The sequence below is a fragment of the Zonotrichia albicollis genome, chromosome W (genome assembly GCF_047830755.1).
Source record: "Zonotrichia albicollis isolate bZonAlb1 chromosome W, bZonAlb1.hap1, whole genome shotgun sequence".
Classification (NCBI taxonomy): Eukaryota; Metazoa; Chordata; class Aves; order Passeriformes; family Passerellidae; genus Zonotrichia; species Zonotrichia albicollis.
This window is the reverse complement of record NC_133859.1, coordinates 15,786,342-15,810,351: the sequence shown is the minus strand read 5'-3', so window position 1 is coordinate 15,810,351 and position 24,010 is coordinate 15,786,342. Positions and strand designations below refer to the sequence as shown.

General features: G+C 37.5%; 1 protein-coding gene across 6 annotated transcripts in view; it reads right to left on the bottom strand.

The window, feature by feature from the left end:
• Positions 1–24,010, bottom strand: part of LOC141726983 (chromodomain-helicase-DNA-binding protein 1-like) — a 127,183-nt gene that overhangs the window by 19,834 nt on the left and 83,339 nt on the right. For 3 of the 6 annotated variants that reach the window (XM_074532148.1, XM_074532149.1, XM_074532150.1), the window contains exons 21-37: positions 23,697–23,793; positions 23,520–23,615; positions 20,141–20,317; positions 19,773–19,933; positions 18,139–18,180; positions 17,415–17,545; positions 16,840–16,978; positions 15,977–16,127; positions 12,987–13,109; positions 12,496–12,624; positions 9,866–10,114; positions 9,309–9,449; positions 7,027–7,205; positions 4,811–4,907; positions 4,545–4,602; positions 3,340–3,547; positions 1,772–3,165 (exon numbers count right to left, since the gene is read on the bottom strand). In XM_074532148.1, the coding sequence (XP_074388249.1) occupies positions 2,802–3,165; positions 3,340–3,547; positions 4,545–4,602; positions 4,811–4,907; positions 7,027–7,205; positions 9,309–9,449; positions 9,866–10,114; positions 12,496–12,624; positions 12,987–13,109; positions 15,977–16,127; positions 16,840–16,978; positions 17,415–17,545; positions 18,139–18,180; positions 19,773–19,933; positions 20,141–20,317; positions 23,520–23,615; positions 23,697–23,793 (2,542 nt within the window). In that variant the 3' untranslated portion in view covers positions 1,772–2,801. Of the gene's footprint in view, positions 1–1,770; positions 3,166–3,339; positions 3,548–4,544; positions 4,603–4,810; positions 4,908–7,026; positions 7,206–9,308; positions 9,450–9,865; positions 10,115–12,495; positions 12,625–12,986; positions 13,110–15,976; positions 16,128–16,839; positions 16,979–17,414; positions 17,546–18,138; positions 18,181–19,772; positions 19,934–20,140; positions 20,318–23,519; positions 23,616–23,696; positions 23,794–24,010 lie in introns of those variants that run through there. The other 3 variants (XM_074532151.1, XM_074532152.1, XM_074532153.1) reach the window with 3 other exon arrangements.

Sequence of the window (24,010 nt, the reverse complement as noted above, 5' to 3'; positions counted from 1 at the left end):
AACCTAAATATCCTAATTAGCAAAGATTCTAACCAAAGACACCAACTATGTTCTGTCTAGCTATACTGATAGTGAAGTAGACTTAGTGGGACTGTTCTATTGATGCATTAGAGTGGATCCAAGATTCCAGCTCACTTCCCAAACTGGAAGAACTAGACAGTGGATGTGAATGCTCCAACTTCTAGATTTTCACCACTAGAAGATGCATAGCACACATGCACAACTTTACTAGCCACCACTAGCTTAACACTGCTTCAGTAATTAAGCTCAAAAGCAGAGTTCAAAACCCTCCAAACCCTCGGAAAATGACAGCTAATAAATTAAGAAGCATTATCTGAGTTGCAGCCTACATTAAATTAGCTTAAATGTACTTGGCTAAATGATATTAACTTAGAATGTGCAGAAGCTGTGCCTATAGTGAGATTATAACAAACAGGTACTCTGAACAGGTGTTGGTTCAATTTTAATACTTTTGTGTAACCCTGGTTAATTGGAAAAAAATGCTCAACTGCCCTGGGTAACCCAAAATGTTACTGTATTCCATATCTATCAGTGCGATGTCATATGCCAATATTGTTACTCTCTCTTCAAGACCTGGTGGCTAGAAACAGAACCATGGAGGTTGGCAGATGCTGAGGTCCTTTTAAGGTCAGGTCAGGGACACTCAGGCAGAGGTTCTCTTGCCCTTTCTCTTTCGTTCTCGCCAGGAAAGCTGAGACAGGTCTTTGGACCATTTTTTTTCCTTTCTTTTTTGCTGCCACCACCCAGGACAACCAGTAGTGGTGCCATGCCAAGAAAAACAGAACAGTCCCTGCTCCATATGGTTGCCCCAGACCACCAGCAATGCCTGGTTGAATCAGGAGGATATGGAGTCCAAGTTATCCTAGCTGGCTGCCTGCTGCTTTTGCTGAGGAGAAGGCATAGTCCCTCCATAAGTTCCAGTTGCAAATCCAGTTCCAGCTCCCAGTTTTTGGCTGCCTTAACCAACAGAGCTTCCACTGTCAGAGAGATAAGAGGAGCATTTGTCTGTTTTTTGGAGTCTAGGGTTTTTTAAAATTTTGCCCTTGTTCCCTGTTAGTTGTTGTTTGGGGGAAGAGGGAGTTTTTTGCTATCGTGGAGGTTCAGTTGCTGTGCTGTTTTTCTCTATTTGTTCTCTCTCTTCACACGTGGTTGGGAGAGGTTGTTGTCCACCATTTCTGCCTTCAACTCTCAGACCACGACATTACAGAGGGCACCATCTTGGGGGAGTGGTTTCTCCACCATTTTGTTTTCTTTGTTCCCTGGGAGTCCACGAGATTCAGCACCTTTGCATCTAGTGATTATTATTGTTATTTTTGCCTTCTGCTGTTTTGTTTTTTAGTAAACTGCCATTTTTTCACTTATATCTTGTCTCACCTTATTGGTGAAAGGGGAGTGGTTAAAACTAAAAGGAGAGGTAACTAATTTTGGAGTGTCCACCCCTTAAACTGTCTTAAACCAAGACATCAACACATTGCAAGATGAAGAAAAATTGGAACAACATATTAGCACCAACCACATGATGCCAGGGTAGACATTTATCTTCCCTAATTATGTTGTGTATTTAGTAATTAAGAGTTGAATATTTTTATGGTTACATGAGAAAGATGTATGCTGTAGAAAAACACCAGCAGGAAGCAAGAGCTCACATTTCATTTAAAATTTAATTTGTCAAACAGAAGTTATCTATGTACAGTGTATATTGTAATAATTCTTGTAATAGAAAGTCATTCAAATCTAAAATATTAACTGTCTGCATAGCACATATGACATTATTGCCCATTTCAAGAGGAAAAACAATACATTTCCAATAAATTTTGTCTGATTTGGATTCAAAAGTGTTCAGATATTGAACATGCCTTCTTTAAAACCTGTGTACACAAAAACTTTTCAGACCACAGTTTAGCTGAATATTTCCCATTTCATTACAACAAATCACAATATTGTCAGTTTAATAGAAAAACAAAACCAAAACATGTATCTGAAGCATCCAATAAAAAAGGGGCACTAAATGGAATAAAAAGGTTCCCATCCCCATTTTTGCATTCTAAACAGTGATTTCATAAAAAGATTTTTATTAAAAAGTGTTAGTATATTGACTCTGTGACAAGAAAGACTGAGTAGGTAGGGAAAGGAACAAGCAAAAAAAAAATCTCATTTAATTAGTTTGCAATATCTTTCAGCGATTTATTTTGAAAAAAAAGCATTATTACAGCTGACCACAAACAGGAGAAATCTTGGCTATTTTACAGTTATAGGTACAGAAATATTCAAGCTTGTGATGCAAAGTGGCAAGGTGACTGCAGTATACAATGTAAATAAATAGCTTTGAAACGTGAACAAATGTCCTTGAGAATTCCTTACTAAGAAAACAAAAAAACTCCTCCTCATTTCTCCCTGAAACATGATCACAGGTCTGTGTTTAAAATCTCATTTGCAAACATAATTTAAACTATGTTCACCCTAAAACCAGTTTTATGAGATTCAGTCTGAATGGGGCAGTGTTGAGGTCCCTGTAAAAGTAAACATTTTTCATTTCTTAAAGAAGGGGGAAAAAAACCCCCAGAAAACACCTGCCACCAACATTTGCAGCACAGTGCAGCAGAAATTTTAAATACAAAAATATTTTTCTATTGTTGGGATAATAGACCTTGCATCCTGGAAAGAAGTAACAATACTGTGACTAACAATATCCAGTCCATAACTTTCAAGTCACATAAGGCAATTACTGTGTTAGTTTACTGTATATGGCTAAAAGATGGTCCAGAAAATGTCAGTCTTTGTTATGTTTTCCGGCTACTCCATGTATGTTCAGGTGTACTTTTGTGATCTGATGAGTGTTCAAATGGAGATCTGTGTCCTATAGGAGATCTTGACCCATAAGGAGACCTCTGATCTAATGGTGACCTTGGGCCACTACCAGAAGCTCTGTGGTCTATTTGCCAGTCTGAGTGGTACCTATAATCTCTGGAAGATTTATGATGGATATACTCTGAAGTGGAACGGTGATCTGAATGTATCCTGTGGTCTGAATGGGAACGGTGATTTGCATGAGGTCGACTGTCTTTTAAACTTCCTTCCTGGTTTGACCTGTGATCTCTGCTCCTGTGGTCATCCAGCTTTCTACGTTTACCATCACTTAAGTATCTGAAAAAATTTACTTATTACTGAACACATAGTAAGGACTACAATTATGTCAATTCAACAGAACTGCATAAGAGAAATGTCTTTGCAATTTTGCATTACTTAGAAAAGATTCACTGCTGTTTACTACAAGCATACTGAAAAACCAGGAAAGGAATTTTTAACAGAACAATTTACCTGCTGTCTTGTTTATAGTGATCCCAGTCTCTGTGGTCTTTTCCATTGCTGAAGGCTGAATAGGACCTTTTCCTTGAGTCATTTTTATTATAAGCATCTTCCTGATGCTTGTCCTTATGATGATCATAGTACTGTGACAAATGTCTATCAGAAGAACTATCCCTGCTACTGTCATCATGGTTTGTATTCTCCTTCAGTCTTTCAACACCTGTTTAATAAAGTAGAGGTTATAAGGAAGCCTCATACAGTAAAAATTATTTTCTTTATCCATTCAAACAGCTCTTCTATCTGTCAGATTTAAAGCAATGTGAAAATGGCATTATAGTTTGACAGAAACAATATCTAAATGATTGAAAGAGAAATGCAGTAATGTGAGCAAACTGAGAGAGACCTCAGAAGGAAATAGAAGGCAAGCAAGCTAGAAATATAGATATGTAGGACTGAGAAACTAAAATTTTCAACCTTACAGACTGAATGGAGAAGATCAGTGTGGTCTAATTGAGCAGGGAGTAGAAACCAGGTGCCGTTAGCAGAGCAATTTGAAAGAGAATGGTAGGAAGTTCCTCTCTAAGGAGACAGCCCTAGTGAGAACACTAGTTTTAGAGGTACACCTTCTTAATGAAAGGTTGTTAGTGGTATTCCTAAAATACATTATACTCATTACTACCATACTATTATTATTATATATAAATTTTAAACCCATGATAACATACTCTAGGTTTATATAACATGATATAAAAAAAAAGTATCACAAGAAGGCAACTGTGGGAGCATAGAAACACAGTATTATTGTCAGTAGTAAATGACATCCCATATAACTGATTGCTAACCATAACTTCAGGGAATATCTTTATTATGATATGGTGACATTACAAGTGCTACAAACAGGTATAGAGACTCCAAGAAGTTTACAAGTGTTGAGTTGGTCTCTCTCCCTTCTCAAAATTAAATACAAAAAAGTGTGGGTTTTTAAAAATTAACTTACTTTAAGAGAATGGTCAAATAACTTGCTACTAAAACCTCTAGGTGCCAAATTCAGTCCATGCTCAGTTGAATTTCATCACCAAACTAGTGAAGTTATGCTGCCAGCCTATCCCTATGATATCCATCAGTATGGGAGTTCTAGGAGACAGTTTTAAGTTTATTTCATTTTATATACCATCATTTAAGATATCCAGCACAATAATATGTTCCACATTTCTTACCTGGATTTCTAATAACATGTGTATTCATGTTGTTGCTAATATTCTGTTCACTGTGCTGCTAAAAGAGACAAGTACAAAAACTGTCATTGATAAATCCCAAAGTTGCATCTGAATTCTTCAGAAAATATTCTAAGAAAACAAACTAGTTTACTATGAACAGTAAGATACATTTAAAGTGTATTGAGTGAGAACAATTGATACTTTATAATAAAAATTATAAAACTTAGAATATATTTTTGTATATTTAGAGAGTCTGAAAGTATTACCTGAGATTCTTGGCGTTTTTTGATTGCATGTTTATAAAGCTTGTGCAGCTTTCTGGCATCAAATTCTGTAAACTTAGAGACAAAAATCCACAAGTTTCTGAGGAAAAAGGAAGAAAGGTTATAATTCTTCCATATATTAGTTTTTATTGTGTCATACAACAGAACATGGACTTAAATGAAATTATTTCAACAGTATTTCAGTAAAATGAATTAATTGTAAAGTCTGTTACACAGTATATTGTCTAGCTGCACAGCAAACATTACTTAGCTGTATTTCAAACTTTTCAGAAATTAATTACGTTAATAATTTGCCATTTTGTAATATTTATCACAATGACTGAAGAATGCAAACTGCATGAAAAATAGTATTCATGGCAGTTTTGTCAATAGAATGATTTGGCAATTGCATAAAAATATAGGTTTCAATTTGTTGTGCAATTCTTCTAAAAGATTATTTGAAATATGTCAGAAACCTGGAGTATTTACTACTCAGTAAAGATTCTTCTGAACTTTAAATCTCCTGCAGGATAAAAAATTTGATCTACATGCCTAATTTCCTACAGATATCAGGGATGGGATTTTCCCATGAAATTCCAAAGCCTGGTCAAAGCTTTTGAAACCAAATGAGAAATCTGAAAGAGGATGGAAGCAGCATGCCAAAATCTTTGATCCTAATCTATGCTATGAAAGAAGAAAGTAAAACAAAACAACACTTTTGGTTTCAAGAAGCCAAAACCTTAAAGACGAGATTTGCTTCTATGATTGCAGACACCAGATCTAAAGTCTAGAATTCTTTTAGCAAAGTTTACAGGTGGAATGCTTAAAAGACTACAGAATAGTACTGTTCTAACTAGTTTTTAGTTGAGAAACATCTCAAGTGTGTAGGCTCAAGAAGCATCAATCTGCTCTTTAACTGTGATGATTTAAATACTATAGTTTTGGCCTAGAGGTTTGCAAAACTAGACAAAACCAGCAAATGATGTGCCCAATGACATCTGTATAAGAAATACAGCATGAATATCTTTACTAAATACTATGTCTTATAAAAGATAGATAAAACACATACTTTAATAATCTATGCATGGTACTGTAGCATTACTATAATATTAATTATATTATAGTAGCTCTACCATACTCATTCTTCACTGAAAGGATAGTCAGGCATTGAAACAGGTTGCTCAGGAAAGTGGTGGAATCACCATCCCTGGAACTGTTCAAAAAATGTATGGATGTGTCACTTGGAGACATGGTTTAGTGATGAACACAGTGATAGTGCTGGGTTAACAGTTGGACTCAATGATCTTCGAGGTCTTTTCCAACCTTAACAAGTCTATGAGTCTATGATCTTACTATGAATTTCCATTTAAAGAAACATAACATTTACCAAAGTGGCTTTAAGACATGGATATTGCTTTTGTATTTCAGTTCACCCCAATATTTTAAAATAAAGCAAGTACAAACAGCAGAAATATTCTGTTAACAGTCTGCAAGAAAATGAAACGACTGAGCTTTGTATATGGAAGTGCAACCATATTTGCAACCATAAAGGATTAAAGTGCACATTATGATAAAACTAAATCTAACTGCATTAATAACTTAATAACAATATATAGTAAGTTTATAAACCAACATTTTCCTCAATTTTTCCAAAGTTATCACCTCACAGATGCATAAGAACACTTAAAACTCTTATTTCATTTTGAAATACATTTCGGAGTATGTTATGATAAATGTTTTTTTATCAAGTCAGTTAATATGATTTAATTTTAGAGTTTATTTTTAAAAAGAATAAAGGATTCTGCAACTCAAAATCATTCAAAGTTCAACACACACATTTATAATGGCCTGTTTTTAGCATGAATAAAAACCAAAACCAAACATCAATGTTGAAAAAGGCAGATTCTTTAATGATAAGAATTCTTTTCCACTAAACATGAAATATACTCTAAATACAGTTATTTTCTCTTTGCATTTGGTTTTAAAAAGTAAGAGGACTCCACCTACTGGACAAAATGCATTGCTATGCAAGTATAAAAAAGTGAAATCAATAAAAGCTGCTACCACTTTTAATCTTCTTTTCATAAGCCCTTATTTAATACAGCAGAAAAATTAAATAAATGGAGAATAATAAATGAGAAATAATTTTAAATTATTCTATTTAATATAAGCTATTATGGATTTCCCTTTTTCAAGAAAAATCATGCAGAATAACTTACTTTCTCCACTGTTTAATTTGTTCAGGATTTGCGTACTCTTTTAGACATTCAGTAATGTGGTCCCCAATTTTGATTAGGCACTGTCTAGTATGCTCCAGCTGTTCCCTTTCAGAAAGGCCTTTCTCTGGTCTATCCAATTGTTTCAATGCTGCTTTAACAGGCCTCATTCTTTCTTTGCACTGTAAATTTTTTTAAAAAGGAATACATTAATTCAAAAATAAAAATATAAAAATCATAAAACATGACTCACCCTTACACAGGCAAAGACAGTACTGTTGTAAGCCAAATGAAAAACAAGTCTTTGCTCGCAGCTCTTTTAGTTTTACTATAAAATTTCATTTGGAAAAGTAGCTTTTTAAATCCAGTTGAAAATTTACTTATGTATGAAAGTATTAAATTGTATGTAACACATATTAAAGATTTAAGAAAGCACTAAGTTAATATAAAAGATTTTCTGAGGGAAAGGAATTACTAGGTTTTACAATCATGAGTTTAACTTTCAGCACAAGTATATAGGACAAGAGTTATTTTACTTTTTAGAGCCTTGAAAGCTATACAAACTCAGTGCCAAGATTAGGTATGAGAATGTTTAATATATTTTAAGTAGATACTTTCTGCAACAATTAAACTTGGCATTCAACAGAGGATCAGCATTCCTTCTCTGTGCAGCTTTTAAGCCTGAGTTCTATGCAGATACTAGGATAAAGCTAGTTTAGGTGTGCCTAAATTAGTAACAGTGGTGACAACACATGTACTCATACGTATATTTCATATGGGTATGCTTGAATTTTCACACTAATTTAAACATGTTAATAGTAAATACAGATAAATCAGGTAGCATGTTTTAAATTATAGACCTTTGCTTGGAAATACCATTCAATCACAATGGCAAGGTAGATGAAATGTATATTTTACCTGTCATAAGATAGACAAGAAGTCAAATGAGTTAGCCTCAACAACCCACAGCAGTAATTTCCATTTGAAAAGATAAACATGCTAATTAGATTGCATCTGATCATGGCATAATGATAAATATACCTTCCTGAACAGAGGGCCTGGACAAAAAAAAATGTTCTGTATGTAAACCCAACCTATAATTACTCCCACTAAGGAAGGAAGACAAGTCTATATATCCAGAATCAAAAATATGAGGGATTTTGGAAAACATCACAATCACTGTGTCAACATCTAGGGACAACTCAAAAATCAGTGAAGCTGTTTCATTACCAGATCATGTCATTAAGTAATTAAGCAGCTACATTACCTATTGCACTAACCACAGCTTAAGCAACTTTTTAAAAGACGGTTTACAAAATACACTGCTTAAGTGTAGAGGTGAACAGAGAAGTGCAATTGTACATGGGAATTGCGTAATTTTCAGTCACCTAACCACTCACAAGATATCCTGGAAATTATAGACGAATCACTTATAACATCATTTAGAATAAAAAAAACCCAAAAAAAAAAAAAAAAAAAACCAAAAAAAACGCAAAACAACAACCCCCACATAGGTAAGCTAGTCAGTATCATACCGATGAGAAAACAAGATCATTTACTTCTTACAGCCAGCACCACAGTAGACCCAGTAAACCTGTCTAGCAGTAACGGACAACTGTTGAAAGCAGAATGATACAACTTTCACAGCAGTAAAGTAGCTGCTCAAAGTAAATTCTTAGCATCCTTCCAAAGTCCCCAATCAAACTATAAAATGTTACATATCTCCCTTTTGTTCTTCCAATATTGTTTCTGTTGTGGACAAAAGTAGTGATATAACTGAAATTCTTTTGGTATCAGAGATATTACACCAGCAAGATATTTCTAAGGACTTTAGGATTTGTTCCTTCCTCTGCCTAATGCCTGAAGTCTGTAATACTTTAAGAGCAACTTTCTCTTGTTAGCTTACAAAGAACAAAGGGGTATTTGATAAGGCCAAGTCAGAGACTACAGCAGCTGCATTAAAATTCATTAATTTCTGTCCTTTAAGAAGCAGTATCCATGAATTATTCTTGAGGATGGATCTTCACAGTCTGTATTTTAAAACTATACAGCAAACACAACTAGACAAATACTCTTCACTATACTGCATAAATGCAATAAAATAAAACTGCTAACCTGAAAACAAAACTGAATTTAGTATAGCATCGATAAGCCTTCACTGATCTAAGATTTTACTGGCAATAGATACGTGTATTATAATACCTAATAGTAGAATCAAAAACATCAGAAATTGTGCTCATTTAGTATATCAAGTGTAAACACTAAGTTATTAACAAGGGACTTACCACACCAAATGTCCTCTGATCCAGTTCTTCAGATTCTTCTGATATTGGAACTGTTTCACTAGTTGCAGTAATATGAACTGGAATATCCAACAATGAAACTTTTTTATTTTTTTCTTTGTTTTCAGATTTGAGTTCATTTGCCTACGAACAAAACATGAAAATTTATCTGATAAGCAAACCTTATTTTTGGGCTGAAATTACATTGTAATTAGGCAATCACTGCATTCTCTTCAATAATAACAAAAAGAAAGAAAAAAAAAATCTGTCATGCAGTGATAGTACCTTTTATTTCCTCTCTCAGAGGGATGGAGAAGGAGAATGGACAAGTTTCTTGCACCACTTGCACTCTCAGTCCCACTAAGCTATAGATCTTTAAAAAGGTAATTTTCCATTTCATTTGCCTGTCCTTGTACTTACAAGTGGCAAAAATAAAACTTCACATGATGCAAAAAATTTCAATGAAATTACTGATCCAAAATATCTTTTCAACTCAAAATCATTCACAAAAACCCGGTGGCCTTTTCTAGTGCTATATAAGAAAAAATAAACCTAGTTACCTTTTCTTCCTTTACTTCTTTTTCTTTCTGTGTGGATTCTTTTAGTTTGCTTTCTCTCTTTTCTTTAATATTTTTAAACTCGTTCTTATCCTCTTTTTTCTCTCTTTTTAAATGTCGCTTATTTTCTTTTTCTCTTGTCTCTCTTTTTTCCACAGCTTCCATCTTTATACCAATATCTGGCTCAGGCTTTTCTTCATTTTCTTCTGCTTTTATTTTTTTATGTGGACATTTCACTGAAACAATCTCATCCTGAAATACACAAGCATATATATATGTCACATAAAATAGAGTTTCTAACTATACAAATTTTGCAACCATCAGATTAAAATATACTTTTTTCTGTGTGTGATTTCTTTAGACTTAGGTTTAACACCTATCAAATGGAGCTGGATGCAGTTTCAAAACAAGATGAGGACTACTCACTCATTTCCTTAATGTGACACAAAACAAGTATTGATTGGGCAGGGATAATGGGCGTGTGAGAGATTAAATCCATTTAACTTTTGTATTACCAAAGAAATCTGCTCCTGTAAAAACTAGGTAAGCTGCAAAGAGCTAAAAGGAATAAGGAAGTAGACCTCACAAGACTGAGCTGATTTTTCGGGGCATCGTGATGATAAAAGACTTTTGTTCTGGTAATTTTGTTCCAGTAACTTTTGTGTGACCCTGAATTAAACAGTCACAGTGACAGGAGAAGGGAACAGATTTCCAACTTTGTTTTTTTCAGACATGTTTTGAAGAATCTAGTGTTTTTTCAGCTACCTTCAAAGTCACAAAATTAGGTGCAACGTGGCCCCTAAACCTAATCTATTGTTTTTTTTTTTTTTCTCTGTAGTGGTTTCTGCTGTGTGATAAATAAATGAACCAACAAAAATGGAGGAGTCCTAAAGGAACACATCAGAAGTAATAAAAACATAACAAAGTTGAGTAGCTTATTAGAACAATATCTATTGAATAATAGTCAAACTTAACATCAACAAGTCAATGGGCTCTGATGGGATGCATCCACATGTGCTAAAGGAACTGGCAAACATCACTGCTAGGTCACTCGCAATAATCTTTGAAGGAGGACCCAGGGAACTACAGGTCACTCAGCTTCACCTGAATCCCTGGAAAAGTGATGGAGCACCTCACTCTGGAGGCCATGTCTATCCCCATGGATGACAAGAAGGTGATCAGGAATAATCAGCATGGTTTCACTAAAGGGAAATTATGCTTAACCAACCTGATTGCCTTCTACAATGGGACAACTGGCTGGATAGATGAGAGGAGTGGATATTGCCCATCTGGACTTCAGCAATGCTTTCAACAGTCTCCTGTGACATCCTCATATCATAGTGGATAGTGAGGCAGATTGAGAACATGGCTGAAAGGCAGGTCTCAGAGTGTTGTGATCAGTTGCAGTCTAGTTGGAGGCCTGTCACTATTGGTGTCCCCTAAGATTCAATGCTGGGCTCAGTATTGTTTAACTTGTTCATCAATAACTTAGATGAAGGGGTAGATGCCTCCTCAGCAAGTTCACTGATGATACAAAGCTCAGAGGAGTGAGTGATACCTCAGAGGGCTGTGCAGCCCTTCAGAAGGATCTCGACAGGTTGGAGAGATGGGCAGGGGGGAACCTTCTGAAATTCAACAAGGCAAATGCAGGGTCCTGCATCTGGGTAAGAATAACCTCAGGCACCGGTACAGGTTGAGGGTGACCTGCTGGAAAGCAGCTCTGCAGAAAAGGACCTCAGGGACCTGGTGGACAACAAGCTGTCCATGAGTCAGCAGTGCCCTTGTGGCCAAGAAGGCAAATGGTATCCTGGGGTGCATTAGGAGGAGCATTGCCAGCAGTTTAAGGGAGGTGATCTTGCCCCTCTATTGAGCCCTAATGAGGCACATCTGGAGTGCTGTGTCCAGTGTTGGGCTCCTCAGTATGAGAGAAACATGGAACTCCTGAAGGGAATCCAGCAGAAGGCTACAAAGATTATTAGGGGACTGGAGCATCGCACTTATGAAAAAAAACTGAAGGAGCTGGGTCTATTCAGCCTGGAGGGGAGACATCTGAGAGGGGACCTTATCAGTATCCCCTTATCTGAAGGGAGGGTGTCAGAGGATGGAGCCAGGCTCTTCTCGGCGGTGCCAAGCAATAGGACAAGAAGCAATGGGCAGAAACTGGAACACAGGAAGTTCCACCTGAACATGAGGAAGAACTTTACTGTGCAGGTGACTGAGCAACGGAACAGATTATCCAGAGAGAGTGTGGAGTCTCCTTCTCTGGAGATATTCAAGAACTTTCTGGACACAATCCCGAGTAACATACTCTAAGGGACCTAGCTTGAGCATGGAGGTTGGACTAGATGACCTCCAGTGGTCCCTTCCAACCTAACCCATTCTGTGATAATGAAAGCCCTGACATACACAGAAGCATTCACTTGCATGTCTCAAAACACTGTTTATTTATGCTGTACTTCCTAAACAATCTTGATTTTTTTTTTCCTGAGCCTGAACAAAAGTTGCTACCTGAAGAATCATAATCAGTAGTAAAAATGGATTAGTCAGAAACATTAGTTTTATATTCCGATTTTTAAATAAAATTGCATTTTGAGAAGATAAAATGCTCAAGTCTTTATATGAATGATATTTACCTCATTATACTCATCATCATCAGATTTTTCTGAGGGTGGTGATGAGTCACTTTTTATTTCTTCTTTAATTTTTGCAGTCTTTGTTGGTCTATTCTTCTTACTTCTTGCTTTCTTCCTCTTTGAATTGCCCTGAATGTAAATTAGCACCTTTATTATATCAACTGACAAGTGTCTGCATCACAGTTACAGAAAAAGATTTTGGTTTTCATGTTAAAGAAAGCATTCAATTTATTTATTGCCACTAATGACCACCACTTTTCTCAGGATTGGAGACCAAGCCTAATGCAACAGTAAAGAATATTTACAAATAAGGGAGGAAAAAACAATATTAAATTTGCAATACATTCCTTGAGTTAGTCTCATCTAATACAATTACCAATACAGAGAAAAATGACACAAAGAAGAGTGGAACTAAGAATAAAACAAGTATCTGCTGACATTCCCATAGGTATATTATGTTATCTTGCTACTGAATATTAAGCTTAACTTACTGCACCAGTAAGTCTTTGCACTTCTTTTCTTGCAAGGTCTTTATTCAGTAATTTAATGAGGTAATCTGCACGGGTCTGCAACTGCTTTGCCTGTGGTTTCTTATCTGGGTCATCAGGTAAAATCTGAGGAGAGCAATGGTAGCATCAACTACAAGTACACATTATCAGATTACAAAGATGGTAGTGTGAAGCACTGGGAACAGAAAAAGCTGAATTAAAAAATAAGCAAAAAATCAATCAACTCCAACTATACCTGACCAATATGCAGGCAGTCTCAAGGAATGGACAACTTAAACATTTTATTGTTCCTCAAACACACAACTAATGTAGTCTTGAAAATATTCTCACAAAATTTACAGTCAGCTCAAGAAACTAGCCTCAGATTTCTGTTTCCACTCTCATAGTTCATCTAAAAAATTCAGAGCTCCTGTACCACTGTCATCCACAGATCTCCTAGTTCTGCTATGTGCTTTTAAATGCATTAACTCATTACCATAGGATATGCAGAAGCCAAAAAAAAAGAGAGTGGTTTCATAAAACAAGCTATTAATGGAAGTCAGGGGCAGAATATCATTAAACAGATTTCTATACAACCCTGGCTCCTCAAATCCCAAAGCTACAGGTCGGCAGTACCACTGTGTTTGCTTCACTCCAGTATTTCCCTAAGTGTTTCTCACTACTTCTAAGCAGCCATTGCACTACTTCTAATCTGACAAATACAGCAATTCTCATGTTGCAAATGAAAGTCACTTTCAAGCAAAGGAAACAGTGATAGGGAAACCAAACCAAAATCCCCAAACCAACTTCCCCCCAAAAGATCATGAATAAAATTACAGAATTCATAAATTACTTAGGTTGAAAAAGACCTCTGAGATCATAGAGTCTAACCTTTGACCAATCATCACCTCGTCAACTAGACCATGGCAATAAGTGTCACACCCAGTCCTTTCTTGAACACCTCCGGGTATGGTGACTCCAACACCTTCCTGGGCAGTCCATTCAAATGTTTAACAACCTTTTCCATGAAGAAATTTCTCCTGATCTCCAACTATAATCTCCCCTGGCACAGCTTGAGGCCACATCCTCTTGTCCTGTCACAAGTTGCCTGGGAAAAGAGGCCAACCCTCACCGTGTTACAACCTCCTTTCAGGTAGTTGTAGAGAGTGATAAGGTTTGCCCTGAGCCTCCCTTTCTCCAGGTTAAACAACCCCAGTTCCCTCAGCCAATCCTCATATGACTTACTCTCTAGACCCTTCAGCAGCTCCATTGCCCTTTCTCTGGACTCGCTCCAGCACTTCAACGTCTGTCTTGAAGTGAGTGGCCCAAAACGGAACACAGAATTCGAGGTATGGCCTCACCAGTGTAGAGTACAGGGGGACAATTACTGCCCTGGTCCTGCTTCCCACACTATTTCTGATACAAGCCAGGATGCCATTGGCCTTCTTGGCCACCTGGGCACACACTGGCTCACGTTCAGCTGGCTGCCGACCAGCAGCCCCAGGGCCTTTTCTGCCAAACAGCTTTCCAGCCACTCTTCCCCAAACCTGTAATGCTGTGGGAGGTTCTTTGTGATCAAAGTGCAGGACCCAGCACTTGGCCTTGTTGAACTGAATACCATTGGTCTTGGTCCATCAATCCAGCCTGTTCAAATTCTTCTGCAGAGCCTTCCTACCCTCCAGCAGATTAACACTTCCACCCAACTTAGTGTCATCTGCAAACTTACTGAGGGTGCCCTCAATCCAGATCATCAATAAAGATATTAAACAGGACTGGGCCCAATACTGATCCTTGGGCCCGGCCATCCAGCTAGTTCTTAACTCATCAAGGACTGAACCTGTCCAAGCTGTGGCTTGACAGCTTTTCCAGAAGAATGCTGTGGGAGACGGTATCATAGGCTTTGCTGAAGTCCAAGCAGACACATCCACAGCCTTTTCCTCATCCACTAGGCAGTTCGCCTTGTCATAAAAGATCAGGCAGGTTAGGCAGGACCTACATTCCCTAAACCCATGGTGGCTGGGCCTGATTGCTTGGTTGTCCAGTATGTGCCATGTGATCACACTCAAGATGATCTGCTCCATAACCTTGCTGGATACTGAGGTCAGGCTGACAGGCCTGTACTTCGCCAGATGCTCCTTCCAACCTTTCTTGTAGATGGGCATCACATTGGTTAACCTCCAGTCGTCTGGAACCTCCCTAGTTAGCCAGAACTGATGACAAATAATGAAGAGCATCTTACTGAGCTCTTCTGCCAGCTCCCTCAGTACCCTTGGATAAATCACATCTGGCCCCATAGACTTGTGAGTGTCTAAGTGGCTCAGCAGCTCACTAACTACCTCCTCCTGGATTACAGGGGGGCTATTTTGCTCCTCATCCTTGTCTATCAGCTCAGGGGGTCAATTGTTCTGAGGATAACTGGTCTTACTGTAAGACTGAGGCAATGAAGGCACCTTTGCCTTTGCCTCATCCTTGGTGACAATGTTTTCCCCTGCATCCAATAAGGAATGGAGATTCTCCCTGGCCCTCCTTTTGTTGTTCATGTATTTGTAAAAACATTTTTTATTATCTTTCACGGCAGTGGCCAGGTTGAATTCTAGTTGAGCTTTTTGCCTTTCTAATTTTCTCTCTACATCATCTAACAACATCCTTGTACTCTTCCTGATTTGCCTGCTCCTTCTTCCAAAAGTCTGGAATTCATTCAAATTAACACAACTAGAGTATTTAAACTAGGGAAGCAAAAGATGGAAGAGAGAATTCAAGTGATAGAGACACAAAGAAATACAGAAACATAGCAGACTCTAAGAAGGTATACTTCAACTGAATACACAAAATATTAAAATCTAATAATTTACCAAAAGGATACAAATAAGTACAACTGACCTAACTTCTGGGCAATTTCAGTTACCATAAAATAAAGTCTTTCAGTAACTGTTCTTATTAACATTATTACCTAAAGAAAAAAACTCCTTGATGAAATTTTGCAGATGACATACCTTTTGTGTCAAACTGAGATCAGGATCCATTTTTATCATTTCCCAGCTGCCATAGCCATATTCGTAGATACCTATTAACAGATTGGAATCATCTTCCTTACCCCAATCTATATCAAAATGAGCTGCCTTGGTGTGGCATGGGATGACATATCTAGAAGAAATAAATTAGAAATATACATAAGCAAACTTTTCAAACTTAGTAAGGGATAGAAAAACATGCCACATATCACTGAGATCCTGATATATTTAGTAAGTAATCCACATAACTATCAGGCTTCCTTACAATTTTTAGAAACTATTTATTCAAATCAGTACCAAAACATGTTTTAAAGGAGGTCAAGATTAAGATATGAAAAACAGTCATCTATCTGCGGCCATGGACTGAGTTAGAACTGGCTAGCCATGAAGGTAAGCTTAGAATATTACTCAAGTGTAACTGCTAACTGAATAAGCAGATAGTCTAGGGACTATGATACACAAGGTAGTAAGCTAAAAAGTTCATAGGTCTAAACAACTACTAACAATTACCATCTGCTCCATTTTGACAAATATTGCATTCTCTCAGGCAGAGGTGACACAAAGCAGTTCCTCAACAAGTCTGATTTCTAGCCTGGAATAATTAAGAATAACTGAACTCAGTCCCCAATGAATACAGTTCAGAAGTCAAAGCAAATACTGGCTTCTAAGGAAAGGGAAGGAAGAATAAAGAAAGAATGTGGAGCAGATTTCTGCTGCCAGTTCTTAGAGGTAATGGAGTGGCATGGGTGTCCCAGTGTACTCAGTCTGGATTGGTTAAATATATTCATAAAAGCCTTGAATAACTTTCTACATTATGGGTTCCTTTAGGAAGAAAAAAAAAATACCTTTTCCTTTCTTCTGGATCTGCAGGAATGGATTTGTGCAATGGTGCCAACTCTTCTTCATGAGAAATAACTAACTTTGCATTCACCTGCACTCCTGATATTCGGAATGTTGGGCCTTTAACTTTCCCAAATCTACCTCCTTAAAATGAAGGAACAAATTATTAAAATATTTAGCTTTTATGTGTATCTTATAGACAAACATAGAGAAAAAAAAAGTTTGATGCTATAGCAGCAGACATTCAATTATAGGAAATGAATTTTTCTTAACCAAATGCTTTAATTAAACTCCAGGACCTCAAGGTCTTCCAGTTAATACTAGCAGATTAATTTTAAATTTCATGGTAAAGCAAAACCATATTGCATTCTACTATGACAACTCACTCAGGGAAACGGGGAAGAAAAACAAAACCAAAAAGTCTTCTTACTAAAATCTTTTTTACTAAATCACCTAGCATGCTAACATTTTGTTAATGTTTTCCCCTAACACAATTGTTTTGTTATAATCAGAGTGCAAGAATCGTTCGTATCTCTTTGACACTTTTTATTCCTCTCCCCCACCCCCAAACACACTTTACCTGCTCTTTCTTGGCCAAAGGAATTGTCCTTTAAAGCTTTAATGCATCCATTATGTACAAGTTCTCCCAGACGTCTAAGGTCTATCTCAGATTTATCAACTAGCTCAGCATCTCTAGCTATAGCATCTAACCTGGAAGAAAACAAATATGTTTTTACAGCTCTAAAACTTTAGCATTATGAATGACTCCTTCAGATTTTGAAACTAGAAAAGTGATCCTGTAAGTTATCATTCATCCACACTTGCTGTGTAAAATTTTAATGCATGCAGTTAAAAGCAGCTAAAGAAAATACAGAAACTATAAAAAAGGGTATTTCACACAAAGGACTATACAACGGGAAAAATAAAGGATCCCACTGATGCAGTTTTGAGTTACATTTCAACACATTCTTTTAAATAGAAAAGGAACTATTATTAGGTCTATGGTTTTATTCACTTATCAAACAAAAAAACCTGAATGACTGTCACTAATGCAGAATTAACAGAATAGTAGGTTAAGTATAAAGAAAAAGCAAGCAGTCTTGCAAAATGTAAAGATTTGTCAAACTGGCTGTCTACATACATATCATATATGATGAAAGGAAAAAACTCAAATTCATGTCATAGTACAGGCAAAAGATTAGTCACACTATTTCCTCTTTAATCTAAGGTTTCTTGGTGTAGTGTTTAATTTTAATGGAAACAAGGTACCAAGTTGCTATACAAATATAAGCAAATTAGTTTACCTTTCAAGTGGGCCACCAAATTTCTTGTAACTCTTTATAAACCTAATAACAGAAAATAATTTTGCATTTAAAAAAAATGTATGCTTAACTACATTGTTTTTTAAATTGTGCGTGTAAAGTCTTAGTACAAGGTTATGTGGACAATACAAAGAAAATAAGAACTAGAGAGACTAGGATGGCTTACTATATGAAGACAACCCACATTTAAAACCAGAGTTCTATTTGTTTTAATAAATTATATAAATAAAACAACAGAAGATACAATTTCTTTCAAAAGTTACTTTACTAATTAGTTTCACATGACAAAGAATTCAGCAACGTGATGTGTCTAATCATAAAAATCAAATGTGGATTCATAGTAAATTGAGAATTCAGATATTATGTTAGGTCTCTCATAATAAAGAGAAGCTAGCGGCAATTTTAAGACTTAGGAAAACATAACATGAAAGATAAAGGAATGCAAGCATAAGAATATCCCTGACAAAAGCAGCAAACGATTATATATTAGATAAAATGAAAAGGAAACAAGGCTCTTAAAGGTTATTTATATAATCAAAGTTACTTTATAAGTTGTATAGTATTTTAGAGAAAAATGAATACTTAAATTACAGAAGCAAAGTAGCATTTCACAAACCAAAGTAAAGCAAAACAATTTCTACTCCTTCTCCCAAAGAAGTATTTTTCGCATCAAATATTGTGGGACCAGCTGCACAGATTCACTTATGTACTGGGTTTTGCTGAGATAATTTTGTTCAGAGCACCATATCTGCTAGTATGTTTTATATTTGTGACCAAAGCATTGTTGATAACATGCTAATGTTTCAGCTCTTGCTTAACAGTGTTTTCACAGCATCAAGGCCTTTGCTGTTTCTCATACCACCCCACCAGTGAGTAGGCTGGGGGTGCACAAGAAGTTGAGAGGGGACACAGCTGGGACAGCTGACCCCAACTGACAAAAGGGTTATTCCAGACCATATGGTGTCATGCTTGGCAATAAAAACTGTGTAGGAGGGAGAGGAAATGTTTGGTGTTATGGTATCTGTCTTCCCAAGTAACTGTTACACATGGTGAAGCCCTGTTTTCCAGGAAATGGGTAAATGCTTGCTACTGGGAAGTGGTAAATGAATTCCTTGTTTTGCTTTTCTTGTGCATGTGGCTTTTGCTTTCCCCATTAAACTGTCTTTATCTCAACCTACAAGTTTTCTCATTTTTACACTTCTGATTCTCTCCCCAGTCCCTCTGGAGGAGACTGAGCAAGCAGCTGTGTGGTGCTTAGCTGCCTACCGAGGTTAAACCACAACAACGTATCAAAATATTTTTTTTTAGTTTTAAAATGCATCATATAACATTAATACAAATACAATTACGAGAAATTTAAAAAAACAAAACTCGCCGAACCTTTTTGTAGAACATTTTTTAACTCAAGTTATTCCTCACCAAAATAGGTTCAAATTCTGCACATAACAGTTTCTTACATCAGCACCCCAAACTACTCAAGAGTAAAGACTTAAATGCCTAGAATAAAAAATTTAAACTAAATAAATGCAAAATAGACTAGTTTCCATATTTTCAAACTCTAAAATGACAAAAAAAATTTTTGTCCCTTTAAACATGCATGTCCCCCCACATCTTACCGCCTAATCTCTGCATCACTAAATCCTTTAATATTTTCTCGAGGAATAGTTCGCGGTCTTCCACGTTTTTTTGGTCGTTTTCTTTCTGAGACTGAGTCACTATCAGATCCAGAATATCTTCTCCTCCTACTGCGTTTCCCTTCACTTCCATTAAAGCTGATCTGGAATTTCAGATTAAGTAGTTCAAAGCTACATGACTCAACATTTTGTTAATATGTTATCTAGCCTGTCAAAAATGAGGTGGGTGTGTGTGTGTGGGTGCCACAAATGAAAACCACCCAACCCAAAAGTACAAGCCAAAACAACTGCAATAGAGAACCCAAATAATAACAACAACAAAATCAGTTAGTCAGTAGAAACCCAGATACCTGTTTTGCACAGTTTCTCATCCTTGGCAGCATATATATTTCTTCAAGTTCTTTTTGTCTTTCTTCCTCTTCTATTTGTCGCCGCTGGACTTCTGGAATGATTTCTTCCCAGTTTCTTAAATTTTTTTCTGGTTTCAACTCAATGTCATCTTCATCCATATTTGAAAAGTTAGCCACCTTAGATATTGGAAGATAAGTATTTTCACCAAATCAATACATCCTTTACTTATCCAAAGAGCCAGTAATTAATATATTAGGAAAACTTAGTTCAGAATGACACATTTTATTTGTATATACACAAAATGTACACATATAAAATGCTTCATGAAGGACTCTCTAATGAAAATATTTTCAGAAATGAAATACACACACTGCATACAACATGGCTGAATATAAAGATAAGAATATTTTTCTTCTTTTACAAGTTGAGATCTATAATAAAACCACTATAAAATGCATACCCGATAGCTGTGATTGTTGTTTAAATTCCTTCAAAACAGAGAGCAAGTCTAACTATATGTCAGAGTTAATATGAACATTTAATAATGTAGAACTAACTAAACATTAATAAACTGTAGAAATCACAGTATATTGCAAATGAATGATGAGCATAAAATTTATTTACTACTCAACTGATCTAAAGAAGTCCAGCCTTGATTTAAAAAAAAAACCAAACAAAACCACACCAAACTTAAACAAAAAAAAGACCCACAAAAACAAAGGAAAAATTCCCCCACCAACAAAAATACATCACCATCCACAATTGGACTCACTCAGTATTATAAGTATCATCCAGTTAAGCATATCTGGCATTTATGTTTACATGGGGGCTGAAAGAAGTTTCTAAAAGTAATTATTTAAGAAATCCAAATTTCATTCTTTGTTTTCAGAAGTACTACAGGTGCTTAACAGCATAAAGCATTAAATTAAAAACAGCTCTCCCCAGTATGCTAACAATTAAATCAAGGACTAATGTATTTGTAAATATCTTTCTTATTTTGTTAGCAAAATATGTATTTTACATGCTTGCACTGGAAGTAATTACCCTGTTGTATTGGTTTTGCACAGCCTGGAGGTTTTTTTTTGGGGGGGGGGGAGAGGGGGCCTCAGAGGTGGCTTCTGTGAGAAGCTGCTGGAAGCTTCCACCATGTCTGGCAGAGTCAATCCCTGATGGCTCTGAAGATGGACATGCTGCTGGCCAAAGCTGGGCCAATTAGAAAGGTTGGTAACACCTCTGTGATAACATATTTAAGACAAAAATCAAAACAAAGGGCACACAGTTTTTCCATCTAGTCAGAGGAGGAGGTGAGAACATGTGAGGAAAAACAACATGGTGACACCAAAGTCAGTGGAGAAGGAAGGGGAGGAGGTGCTCCAGGCACCAAAGCAGAGATCCCTCTGCAGGCTGTGGTGATCATCATGGTGAAGCAGGCTGTCCCCCTGCAGCCCATAGGGGATCCACAGGGGATGCAGAAATCCACTCGCAGCCTGTGGGGGAGGTGCCCATGCTGGAATGGGTAGATGCCTGGAGGAGACTGTGATCCAGTGAAAGACCCAGTGGAGAGAGAGGGCCCCTGCTTCCAAGCTGGAGCAGCCTGTCCTTGGAGGACTGCACGCTGTGGAAGATTGACTCATGTTGTGGCAGTTTTGGGAGGACTGTGTGCCCGTGGGGGGAATTCACACTGCAGCAAGTGTGGTAGGACTGTTGCTCGTGAGAGTGGACCCATGCCAGAGAAGTTCACGGAGAACTGTCTCCTGTGGGAGGGACCCCATAGTCTCACAGGGAAGGACTCATCTCCCAGAGTAGTGGAAGAAAATTTCAGGTGATGAACTGACCAAACTCCCCATGCCCTGTCTCTCTGCGCTGTCAGTGGGAAGGAAGAAGGGGCTGAGGGGAAAAAGGTGTTTTAAGGGCTTATTTTACTTCTCATTATCCTCCTCTGATTCTGTTAGTAATAAATTCACTTTGCAACCTTAAGTTGAGCCTGTTTTGCCCTTGAAGTGTTTTCTCCTGGTCCTTATCTCAACTCATGAACCCTTAATTATTTTTTTTTTCTCTCCTTTACCCAGCTGTGGCAGGGAAGGGTGAGCGAGCAACCCTTGTGGGTGCCTGGCATTGAGTCAGTGTCAAACCACGACACCTGTATAGATGAATAGACATTGCATGCCAAAGAGCTAACTTAGTGTTTCACATATTTCACAGAATCGCAGAATATGCTGAGTTAGAAGGGACCCACAGGGACCAAAGTCCAACTCCTGGCTCTGCACAGGACACCCCCAAGAGTCACACCACGTGCCTGAGAGCATTGTCCAAACATTTGAACTCAGACAGTCATGGTGCTGTGACCACTTCCCTGGGGAGCCTGTTCCAGTGCCCAACCAGCCTTTGGGTGAAGAACCTTTTTCTTATACCCAACCTAAACCTCCTCTGACTTAGCTCCATGCTGTTTCCTCAAGTCCTGTCACTGGTCACCGGTCACCAGGGAGAAGAGATCAGTGCCTGCCCCTCCATGTCCCTTCGTGAGGATGTTGAACACTTCAGTGGGGTCTCCCCTCAGTGTCCTCTTTTCCAGGCTGAACAAGCCAAGTGACATCAATCACTCCTCATAAGGTTTCCCCTCAAGGCCCTTCACCATCCTTGTGGCCCTCCTTTGGATGCTCTCTAATAGCTTAATGTCTTTTTCATATTGTGGCACCCAAAATTGCACACAATACTCAAAGTGAGGCCACAGCAGTGCAGAGCAGAGTGGGAAAATCACCTCCCTTGCCAGGCTGGTGATGCTGGGCCTGATTTCCCCCAGGATACAGTTGGCCCTCCTGACTGCCAGGGCACTGCTGACTCATATTCACCTTCCTGTCAACCAGGACACCTAGGTCCCTTTGCATGGCACTGCTTTCCAGCCTCTCGTTCCTCAGTCTGTCCATACATCCAGGGTTGCTCCATCCCAAGTGCAGAATCTGGCACTTGCTCTTGTTTAACTTCATATGGTTGGTGATTGCCTATTTCTCGAATTTCTTGAGGTCTCTCTGCAGGGCCTCTCTGCCTTTGAGGGGGTCAACATCTCCTCCCAATTTTGTATCATCTGCAAATTTACTTTTTATCCCTTCAAGTCCTGTATTCAAGTCATTTATGAAGATGCTGAAGAACACAGGGCCTAAGATGGAGCCCTGTAGAACCCCACTAGTGACAGGTTGCCAGTCTGATGTCACCCCATTCACTATAACCCTTTTTGCCCAACCCATGAGCTGGTTGCTCACCCATCACATGATGTGCGAATGATGTAAGAATGAAGGAACAATAAATAGGTAAAGAAGAACAAAAAATAGCATTAATAAAGGAAAGTATAATTAAGGAAAGAGGGAGGGAACAGAGCAATACCTTGAACTGTGAAAGCAACTCATCTCCTACAGTCAGTGGACCTGGTTCATTTTCTCGAGTTTCGGCCCTCTTCAGGATTTCATCTATATCCATTTCCTGAAACAGAAGTTTCTCTTTACAACAAAACAATTCATAGGTTTCTCTGTCCACCAAGTGTAGATGCACTGTTCCATTTACCTGAGGCTCCTCTTCTTCCCCTTCAGGTTCTTTAAAAAGTTCCTCAGCACCGAACTTCAAAATTGCTGATAACTCTTCCTTATTAAAAGGTGTTGAGCTGAAATACAGAAAGTTTCACATAAACACTTTATCTTAGTGAACAGTTTCAATTTACTATAACCATGAGTCAAATTTCCTTTTGTCCTAAATAAAACCTAGTTTTATTATGTAAAAAAAAATGACATGGACAATATACTTTGCAGTCTTTACTTACATAACTCCTTACCACATAATTTTTGCCTTTTATTAACCAAGTGAAATGACTTGAATTTTTA